The sequence below is a fragment of the Nannospalax galili genome, unplaced genomic scaffold, assembly GCF_000622305.1.
Source record: "Nannospalax galili isolate Female #2095 unplaced genomic scaffold, S.galili_v1.0 scaffold675, whole genome shotgun sequence".
Classification (NCBI taxonomy): Eukaryota; Metazoa; Chordata; class Mammalia; order Rodentia; family Spalacidae; genus Nannospalax; species Nannospalax galili.
The window spans coordinates 2082623-2093506 of NW_008337205.1; the positions used below are offsets into that span (position 1 = coordinate 2082623).

The following is a 10884-nucleotide window of genomic DNA, read 5'->3' on the forward strand; positions in this document are numbered from 1 at the left end:
CAGCCCAACTGCCAGTGCATAGTGAGATCCTGTCTCAAAGAAACTAAAGTTTTAAGATTTACTTTATTAACTAGGCATAGTAATGTAGGCCTTTAATCTCAGCAGTCAGGAGGCAGAGGCAGAGGCAGGTGGAACGCTGTAAGATCAAGACCAATCTGAACTACATAAGGAGTTCTAGGCCACAAGGGGCTACAAGGAGACCCTGTCTCAAAACCCTCCTCTGTAAAAATATTTACTTTATTATTTATTTATGTGTATGTATGTATCTCTTTGTATGTGCTCATGAGTGCAGGTGCCCATGGAAGTCAGAAAAGGGCATCAGATCCCCTAGAGCTGGAATTACAAACAGTTGCTAGACACCATACGTGTGCTGGAAACTAAACTCATGTCCTCTTCAAGAGCAGCCAGTGCTCTTAAGTTCTGAGTCATCTCTCCAGTTCTGAAACAATGTTTTTAGAAAAGATGATGGATGAAGGAGGCTGGAGAGATGGGTCTGAGGTTAAGAGCACTGGTTGCTCTCGCAGAGAACCTGAGTTTGGTTTTCAGCACCTACATAGCTCACAACTGTTGGTAAATCCATTTCCAGGAATCCAGTGCCCTCTTCTGGCTTCCACAGGCATTGCACACACCAGTGCTCTTACATACATGCAGACAAAACAATCATGCATATGAAAATTAAGTTAAATTAAAAAGATGACGAAGGTCTGTTCTCTGAAGGCCACCATGGGGGTTGTGGGAGACTGGGTTTGGATAAAGGATGGCTACCTAATTTTTACATCTGGGTGAAGAGTAAAAATATGGGGTCCGTAGCCAGGTGTGGTAGCACACGCCTTTAGTCCCAGCACTCGGTAGGAAGAGGTGGATCTCTGTGAGTTCCAGGCCAGCCTGGTCTACATAGTTTCTTGCAGAGGACCTGGGTTCAGATCCCAGCACCTCTATGACAGCTAGCAACCATCCTAACTCCAGTTCCAGGGGATTTGACACCCTCTTCTGACTTCTGTGAGCATTGTACAACATGGGTGCAGGCAAAACACTCATACACATAAAATAAAAATAAATATTTTTTAAAAAAATATAGCATAAGAGCCTGAACTCAGGCAAGAACAGGAAATCTTCATAGGTGGTTCAAGAGCTACTCAAAGGACTAGGAGAGATAGCTCAGTGACTAAGAGTACTTGTTACCTTTCCAGAGGGCTCAAGTTCAGTTCCCAGCACTCATGTTAAGTAGCTCACAATTGCCTATAGCTCCAGCTCCAGGTTATCCAATGCCCACTTCTGGCCTCTGTAGGCATTCCACACACCTGTGGCATTCACTCATATAGACACATACATGGACACATCAGTGAAAATAAATCTTTTTTTTTCATTAAAGATGCATTTATTTAGATTTGATCATACCAAATTAGAGTGTGACTGGTAGCCTTACAAAAGCAGATAAAACACATAGACACAAAGAAAAGAAGTTCATATGAAGATGGAGACAGAAAACTGGGCTTGGTGGTGTATGTCTGTCATCCCAGAAGTCAGGAGGTGGAAGTAGAAGGATCAGAAATTCAAGGTCATTCTTAGCTACACAGCAAATTCAAGGTCTTAATAAATAAATTCAAGACCAGCCTGGGTCACATAAGACCATGTTTTAAGTACATAGATAAGTAAATATTTAAAAAGATGGAGACTTGGCAACTCATTTTCAAGGCCCCTCCTGGCTGCAGAGAGCTGTTTCTTCTCTTCTCAATAAACTTTGCTTACTTGCCCACCATGTAGAGGCAGGATCCGGGCACTCACAGGCAGTCCCCTGCGGCTCCAGGAGAAACTGAAGAAAGAAAAACTTATGGCACAGGAATAAATTGAGCATAAAAGAAATGCAGATAAAAGTAAAAACAACAAAAAACCCCACAGCACTCTTCTTCAAAAGGTAGGAAGAGTTGGGTGTGGTGGCTCAGATCCAAAATTCCAATCCCAGGAAGCTGAGGCAGGAGGAGGACTGAACAGTCAGGGCCAGGGGCTGGGGAGATGGCTCAGTTGGTAAAGGGTCTGCCTCGTAAACATGAGGAACTGGGTTCAGTCCCCAGCATCTGCATAAAAGCTGGGTGTGGTGGTATAAACTTCCAATCCCAGTGCTGGGGAGGTGGAGGCAGGCACCTTTACCTTTACCAGATAAGCCATCTTACCAGCCCAGCTCTCTCTCTACTTAATGGCTTCAGGAGGCTGCAGCCCCACTTCCCCGCCACTGGCACCGGCATAAATTCAGGGCTTATTTCCTTGATCTTTTCTTCTTCTTCTATAAAAGATCTATTTTATTTTTTTAAATTATGTGTATGTATATGTTTTTTATTTATTCATTTTATTTTATGTCTATGGGTGTATTGTATGTAAGTGCACCCATATCTGCAATGCCCATGGAGATCAGAAGAGGGCATCAGATCCCCTGTAACTAGAGTCATGGATGACTGTTAGCTGCCATGTGGGTGCTGGAAACCAAACCCAAGTCCTCTCCAAGAGCAGCCAATGGTCCTAATTGCTGAGCCATTTCTCCAGCCCCAATATATGTATATGTTTATATGCTCACGTGAGTGCAGTGCTCACAGAGGCCAGAAAAGGGCACTGGATCCATAGGAGTGGGAGTTACAGATGGTTGTGAACTGTCTGATGTGGGTGCTGGGAACCAAACTCAAGTCTTCTGGGAGAGCAGTACATGGTCTTTTCTACTTTTTGTTTTTTGTTTTGTTTTGTTTTTGTTTTGATACAGGATCTCCCTGTAGGCCCAGCTGTAATGGAACTCACTATGTAGACCAGGCAGGTCTCCATCTCACAGAGATGTGCCTGCCTCTGCTTCCCGAGTGCTGGGACTAACAACCTGCCCTGGTGTGCCTGGCACAGTGCATTCTCTTTACATGTTTTTAACCACTGAGCTATTTCTCCAGCCTCTCCTTGGTCTTTTCATGCTCCCAGCACTGTGTGGAGGTCTTAGCTCCCCAGGACACTGAGAAGATCTCTTCATCTAAGGCTTGGGATAGCTCAGGATCTGGGTTTCCAAAAGAAACTGCCTCCTCTCTGCCCTCCCTGCCACCAAGCCTGACTTGGTAGCTTCTCAGAACCTTGAGCCTGCACTGGGGTCAGAGCTCAACTGTTTGCTTCCCTGGCCTGTGCTCCAAAGCATATTTCCCAATAGGGCTTCACTGCCCTTCTCTCCTTTGCCTGTTTGCTTCTGTAGACAGAACAATGGTGCCCACAGGGATGTCCACATTGTAACCCTTGAAACATGTCAATCAATGTCACCTGATGGGCACATTGGACTTTGTGATTCAGGGTCTTCTCCCACATCCTTGTCTTCCTCATCCTCCTTTTTCTGAGGTAGGGTTTCATACAGTTCAGGTTGCCTGGAACTCACTAAAGGGTGACCTTGAACTCTGTTTCTCTGCCTCTACCCACCACATATTGAGATTAAAGGCATGTACCACCATATTTCGCTGAGGTTAGAGATCTGACGTGCAACCCCCAAAGTCGTATGTTGAAGCCTTGCCTCTTAGCACTCCAGAGACTATATTTGGATGTAGGGCTTTTTTTGTTTTTCTTTTGGAGACAAGGTCTTACTACGTAACCAAGCTGCCCTTGAACTCTAGATCCTCCTGCATCAGCATCCTGAATGTAGGTTATTTGGTATAGGACATTTAAGGAGGTTGGTTTTTTTAATGCTTTATGTGTATGAGTGCTTTACCTACATGTGTGTAAATGCACTCATGTCTGCAATGCCCACAGAGGTCAGAAGACGGTGTGTCAGATCCCCTGAAACTGGAGTTACAGAGGGTTATTAGATGTCATGTGGATGCTGGGATTCAAACTGGGTCCTCTATGAGAGCAGCCAGTACTTTTAGCCACTGAGCCATGGCTCCAGCTCCAGGAGGTTGAATTTAAATAAAGAACTATCCAAACTTGGTGGTGCATGTCAGGCAAAATGGACTTTGTTGTTACCATTAAGGTGGTCATCCTCCTTCTCCTCTACCTCCTCCTCCTGGAGGCTAAGGCAAGAGGCCAGCCTGGGCTACAGAGAGACCTTGTCTCAAAATAAAATGTAAAAAAACAACAGCAAACCAAAAATGAGGTAAAGGGCTACAAAGTAAGAAGAGCATTCTGGGGATTGTCAGCATGTGGACAACCTCGGGAAGAGGTCCGGCTGAGACTTGGGTTGTACAGCAAACAGAATTAGATGTTTCCTTTCAGGCCAGAAAAATTGGCTGAGGAACAGGGTAGGGAGCAAAGGTATTTAAAAATATCTTCTGTGGTGCTGAGATTGGAACCCAAGGTCTCAAATATGCTGGGAAAGTGCTCTACCACTGAGACCTAGTCACAGTCCCTCACTGGGGGATTCGAGGCAGGTGCTCTACCACTGAGCTCAAACCTCAGCCCTAAGAGGGGTCCTTTTTTCTTCAGTACCAGGGATTGAACCTAGGCAAGTGCTCTATTGTTGATATACATCCTAGTCCTGTTATTGTTGCTGTGTTTTTGTTTTGTTGAGACAGGGTCTCACTATGTAGCCCGAGCTGGAACTCACTATGTAGACTAGGCTGGTCCCCAACTCATAGAGATCCACCTGCTTCTGCCTCCAGAAGTGATGGGATTAAATGTGTGTACCACAATGCCCTTGCTGGTGCTCGTTTTACTTTTTTTTTTTTTTTTTTTTTTCGGTCTTTTTGAGACAGGGTCTCCCTGTAGTCCCTGGTGGCCTGGAACTCACCATGTAGACCAGGCTGGCCTCAAACTCACAGAGATCTGCCTGCCTCTGCCTCCCGAGTGCTGGGACTAAAGGTGTGTACCACCACACCTGGCTTCTTTTTACTTAAAAAAAAAATCATTTACTTACTTTTATTTGTACAAGTGGTTTGTACTAGTATGTATGTAGTACCGGAGAAGTCCAGAAGAGGGGAACAGAGCCACCATGTGGGTCCTGGGAATGGAATCAGGTCCTTTTCAAGAACAGCAAATGCTCTTAACCCCTGAGTCACCTCTTCAGCCCCTTCTTATTTGTTTGGTTTTTGTTTCTTTTTATTTTAAGATATTGTCTTACTAAGTTGCCTGGCAGGCCTTGAACTTTCCCTGGATCCCCAAGGAGTGGGAGGAATCAATGGAGACTTGGGGAGGGGCCTGGGGATAGCTCAGTTACTAAAGTGCCACCATGCAAACTTGGGACCTGCACTCAGATCACCCCGTGTCTTAGTTTCTTTTCTGTTGCTGTGATAAAATACCCTGACAAAAACTTAAAGAAGGAAGGTTTATCTTAGTTCACAGTTTGTTTTCCAAGAAAAGATTCAAATTACTGCTCAGGTTTTGGAATTTACTGCAACTGTCAGTGTAAAATAAAATAGGGGGCTAGAGAGATGACTCAGCACTGAATGCTCTTACAGAAGACCCAGGTTCAAGTCCTAGCACCCACATGGCAGCTAACAAACATCTGTAATTCCAGTTCCAGGGGATCCAATGCCTTCTGACCTCGTGGGCATTGCATGATATGGGTGCACTTACACACATGCAGGCAATACATTCCTACATAAAAATAAAAATAACAAATAAAAGCCAGGTGTGGTGGCACATGGGAGGCAGAGGCAGGTGGATCTCTGAGTTCAAGGCCAGCCTGGTTTACATAGTGAGTTCCAGGCCAGCTGGGGCTACAGGGAAAGTCTGTCTCAAAAAGACCAAAAACAAACAAATAAAAATATTTTTAAAAATAAAAAATAGGGGCTGGAGAGATGGTTTAGCAGTTAAGAGCACTGACTGCTCTTGCAGAGGACCTGGGTTCGATTTCCAGCACCCACATGGTGGTTAATAACCATCTGTAGCGTCAGTTCCAGGGGATCTGACACCTTTTTCTAACCTCCATAGGCCCTACATGACACAGGTGCACTTATATACATGCAGGCAATACACTCATACACATAAAATAATAAAAATGTATGCGAGTGCACCCGTGTCGTGCAATGCCACAGAGGTTAGAAGAGAGCTTTGGAATCCCTGGGAACTGGAGTTAAGGATGGTTCATAGCCACTGTGTGGGTACTGGGAATTGAACCTGGGTCCTCTGCAAGAGCAGTCAGTGCTCTTAACAGTTGAGCCATCTCTCCAGTCCCCTTAAAAAATAGTTTAAGCTGGGCATGGTGGCGCATGCCTTTAATCCCAGCACTTGGGAGGCAGAGGCAGGTGGATCTCTGTGAGTTCAAGGCCAGCCTGGTCTACATAGTGAGTTCCAGGCCAGCTGGGGCTACAGGGAGACCCTTTCTAAAAAAGACCAAAAAAAAAAAAAAAAAAAAGTTTAAAAAATAAAATAAACAAAAGGAAAGGCATGGGGGCTGAAGAGACTGCTCAGCAGTTAGCACCCACATGGCAGCTAAGAATCTTCTGTAAACTCCAGTTCCGGGAAAGGGGGGTCTGGCGCCCTCTTCTGGCCTCCTTAGGCACTGCACTAATGTGCATACACCCATACAGAGAGACACACATAATTAAAAATTTAGAAAGCTAAAAGAGAAAAAAAGAAAAAAAAAAAGAGGAGGAACTGGGAAGCTAGAGACAAGCACCCTACATTTGTCACTTTGATTTTTTAAATTTATTTTATTTAACTTGGAAAATGAGTACAAATCCCTGGGTATTTTTCTTGGTTGGGGGCAAATGGAAGATGGCCAGGAAGAAAAGGAAGAGATGGGGCAACATACAAGCATCACAGTAGTTGCTTCAGGTCCCTGCCTGAGAAGGAGAGAGTGAGCTCAGGTCCGTAGGAAAACCATGGTGAGGAGACCTGCGGGGGGAGGGAGGCAGAGAGAGAAACAGAGACAGAGACAGGGAGAAGGGGAAGGAGAGAGGGGGAGAAAGAGAAAGAGGAGGAAGGAGAGAGAGGGAAGGAGAGAGAGGAAGAGACAGAGAAGGAGAGAGGAGAGGGAGGGAGGGAGGGAAGAAGGGAAAGAGAGAGAGGGAAAGGGAGGGAAGGAGAGAGAGGGAGGGAGAGACAGAGAGAGAGAGGAGAGAGGGTGAGGGAGGAAGAGAGACAGGGACGGAGAAGGAGAGGGAGGGAGGAGGACAGGAGTCAGTATAGGAGCCCCCTCTCCTGTCCTCCTCCAGAAGTGGGCCTTGATAGGCCACTGCCATGCTCACCTAAGACGTAAGCAGCCACTAGCTTCTGTCCCAGGGACACATGCAGGACTTGAGGCAGCTGGCTGCCCAGGTCATCCTGCAGTGGCAGAAGCAGGAAGGCCACAGAGACAATGCCCGCAAGCAAGAAGAGGAAGAAGGAGCTGGTGGCCAGCTGCTGGGGGGCATCTGTGGAACAAGGGACAAGCACTGGTGATCCAAGGTCCCCTGGGAAGCAGGCTAAACATGCAAGATGCAGATACATTTTTGTTTGTGGGGTTTTTTTGTTTGTTGTTTGTTTTGAGACAGGGTCTCCATGTAGCCCCAGCTGGCCTGGAACTCACTATGTAGACCAGGCTGGCCTTGAACTCACAGAGATCCACCTGCCTCTGCCTCCCAAGTGCTGGGACTACAGGTGTGCACCACCACGCCTGGGAATTTTTTTTTTTTTTTATGTGTATGAGTGTATTGCCAGCATGCATGTAAATGTAGCATGTGCATGCAATGCCTATGGAGGCCAAAAGAGGGCATCAGATCCCCTGAAACTGAAGTTAAAGAATGGTGCTAGGAACTGAACCTGGGTCCTCTGCAAGAGCAGTCAGTGCTCTTAATCACTGGGCCATCTCTCCAGTGCCCCTTTTTTCTTTTGTTGAGACAGGGTCTCACTATGTAAACCCTGCCGGCCTGTAACTCACTATGTAAACCAGGCTGGAACTAATAGAGACCCATGTGTATCTGCTTTCCAAGTACTGGGATCCAAGGCATGCATCCTCTTTTCCCAGGAGCCTCTCTCTTGAAGCCATAGGAAATCCTCTTTCTTCTGGTTCCCTTCTTCCCTCAGTACAGGCTTCTTATTAAACTAAACATAGCTGGCACCTGATAAGAACCTCTGCACTTAGAGCTAAGGAAGAACTTTTGTCCAGTCTTTGGTGAGGGGTGAGGGGATGGAGATAGGTGGATGCCTGATGTGTCACCAGTCCTCAGATCCTTAGCTCACTGGCAATCCTGCCTAGCCAAATTAATGTGCTTAGGTTCAGTGAGAAACCCTGTCTCAAGAAAATAAAGGTACTGGCTGGAGAGATAGCTCAGCAGTTGTAAACACTTGCTGCTCTTGCAGAGGACCCAGGTTTGGTTCCCAGCACCCACTTGGCTGTACACAACCATCTGTGATTCCAGTTCCAGGAACTTTTACACTGTCTTCTGATCTCTGTGGGCACTGCATGCCCATGGTGCACACACATACATACAGGCAAAACACTAATACAAATAATAAAATAAAATAAAATAAACGTGGAGAACAATCAAAGAAAAACCCAATGTTGACTTCTGGCCTCCAAAAGCATACATACGCATGCACATGTGCACACATACACAAAGAATCTGTTCAACTCACTCTCCTGGAGATGTCTGGCTGGGGATGGTGCTGTCCAGACAGGAGGTGCTGGGCTGGGTGTTGGCTCTGGCTGCCCCTGAATCTCAAGGGGGCGCGCTGGGGCCCTCAGAACAGAAGTGATGTCTTTACGTCCCACCACTCGACCCTCCACTCCTTCTTCAGACAGCTCAATGCGGAATCGGTCCTGGACATCATAGTGGCTGGGGATGGGGGCCACATGTCGAATCACACTGGCCCATTGGGAGGAAGTGTATAAGAGGCAGCCCTCAAGAGAAATCCAGGTTTTCTCCCCAGAAATCTTTCCCAGAGGGACACAGAGAGGGTAACAGACCAAAGGTAACAAGTGGCAGAGATGCCTACCTCCCCACCCTCCCCACTCACATGTCAATGCAAGACTGAGGCTTCACAAATCCTTCTGCATCAAACACTGTGTATTTGGCAGGTGCTGTACACAGGACTGTGGGATAAAACACACAGAAAGGGGGCTGGAGAGATGGCTCAGCAGTAAAGAACGCTGGTTGCTCTTATAGAGGACCTGGGTTAGGTTTCCAGCACCCACATGGTGGCTAAAAACCATCTGTAACTCCAGTTCCAGGGGATCCGACACCCTCTTCTGGTCTCAGTAGGTATTGTGTGCATGAGTACACTTACATACATGCAGGCATACTTACATACATACGCTTACATACAAGCAGGCATACTTACATGCATACAGTTCCCTCTGTCTTCCACCCCCGAGATGGACATGACTGTTCCAGACTCAAGACTGGACAACTTGCCTCTTCTCTAACTCCTCCAGAGCACATGACCCCATGCAATGCTGCACCACCAGCCCCCAGAGCCCTGGCACGAAGCTCCCACCCCTTCACCTCGGAAGCGAAGTGCAGTTCCAGTGGGGTTGTAGAGGGTCAGCAACTGCCGGGGTCCACTCCTTTGGTCCGCCCTGAATACTAGATCCGGGGGAAAGACAAGCACCGGGACAACGGGTCCTGAGGGAGGAGGGGCTCCCCGGGACCCCCGCCCAGGGGCCCCCGGACCCACCAGCTCCTGGTCCTGGGGCGCCCCACGGCGCATGCAGGCTCTGGACGGTTGGACATCCGAGGGCAGAGCTCAGGAGGACTAGAGAGTCTTGGGAGTCTAAGGCTGGTGGGTGCGAGGTACGGAAGAGGGCCAGATAAGATCGTGAGTACAGCGTGGACTCAGAACCCCTCCAGATGTGGATCCTGCAGCCCCAGGCCCGGGTTCATAAACCCTTTCCCTTTCCAGCTGGGCCCCAGGTCCCTGCCGCCGGCCCCCAAGCCTCACCTCGATGGCCACGCCCATCTCGCTAAAATCCCGCCCACTTCTTTGCGTCCCAATCCGGGTCTCCAGGTCTGGGGTGGGTTGCGTGGGCCTCTATAAGCCCCGCCCTCCCATGCCCCGCCCCTTCCTGGAAGCCCGCCCCCAGCTCTGCCAGGCTCCGCCCCCTTGTGCCTCCGTATCTGCCGGCACCTGCTTGTGTCCCCGACTCTGTCCCTTAAGCTTGGTCTGTATCCGTCCCGCTTCGTGTGGCCATGATCACCTTCTGGTCAAAGAACCTTCCGGCAAACTTGTGGCCAGGCCAAGGCCGCCATCTTCCCGAGAGTTCCTGACTGCACTTCCGCCGTACGACTTCTCTCATTGGTCGAGGCGGCCTCGCTTCCGCCGAGACTTTCGCTGATTGGTGCGCTTCGAGACCAAGCACACGCCTCCCTGCTGGCGCCAGTGATTGGCGGAGGCTTTTACGCGTCACAGGCTTTGTTTCTGTTTATCTGCTCCAGAATCAACTAGATTGTTTATTCAGGTTCAGTTAGAGGCTCTCCTTCCCACGGGGGTGTGGGGAAGCACGAGTGCGCAGAGCCGGAAGGTTTGTAGCCCGTTAATCCCAGCCGAGGCCGGGTCTCGGAATTAGAGGCCTGCCTGGTCTACATAACAAGTTCCAGGCCAGCCAGGGGCTACAATAGTGAAACCTTGTAAAAAAATAAAACCCCAGCACTGGGGAGGCAGAGGCAGGCTGGTCTCTGTGAGTTCAAGGCCAGCCTGGTCTACATAGTGAGTTCCAGGACAGCTGGGGTTACAGGGAGACCGTGCCTCAAAAAGACCGAAAATAAAAAATAAAATTAAAACCCCCCCAAATTAAAAAAAAAAACAGTTTAATACCAACCCTCAGGAGGCAGAGGCAGGCAGAAATCTGAATTAGAGGCCAGCCTGATCTACATAGCAAACCCTAGGCCAGCCAGGGCAACATAGTGAAACCGTATTTCAAACCAACAAACAAAACCAAAATCCCCAGAGAGCCATAGTTTTAACATAGTTTAAACAAAAACCATAATTTAATCCCAGCATTCGGGAGGCAGAGGC

General features: G+C 48.1%; 1 protein-coding gene across 5 annotated transcripts; it reads right to left on the reverse strand.

Annotated features, from left to right (window-relative positions):
- Window positions 1–6579: 6579 nt before the first annotated feature.
- On the reverse strand, window positions 6580–10167 carry Mospd3 (motile sperm domain containing 3). 5 transcript variants are annotated; one of them, XM_008832347.3, is made up of 6 exons: window positions 10067–10167; window positions 9375–9648; window positions 8887–8962; window positions 8506–8735; window positions 7137–7301; window positions 6580–6783 (listed from the first exon to the last, which is right to left on the reverse strand). In XM_008832347.3, exons 2-6 carry the CDS (start codon window positions 9577–9579, stop codon window positions 6752–6754), a joined length of 708 nt encoding a protein of 235 aa, XP_008830569.1. In that variant the 5' UTR covers window positions 9580–9648; window positions 10067–10167; the 3' UTR covers window positions 6580–6751. The 5 variants fall into 5 exon arrangements, with proteins under 5 accessions (XP_008830569.1, XP_008830567.1, XP_008830568.1 ...); XM_008832345.3 differs by having other exon boundaries at window positions 9997–10153; XM_008832346.3 differs by lacking the exon at window positions 10067–10167 and adding an exon at window positions 9811–9916.
- Window positions 10168–10884: the final 717 nt, after the last annotated feature.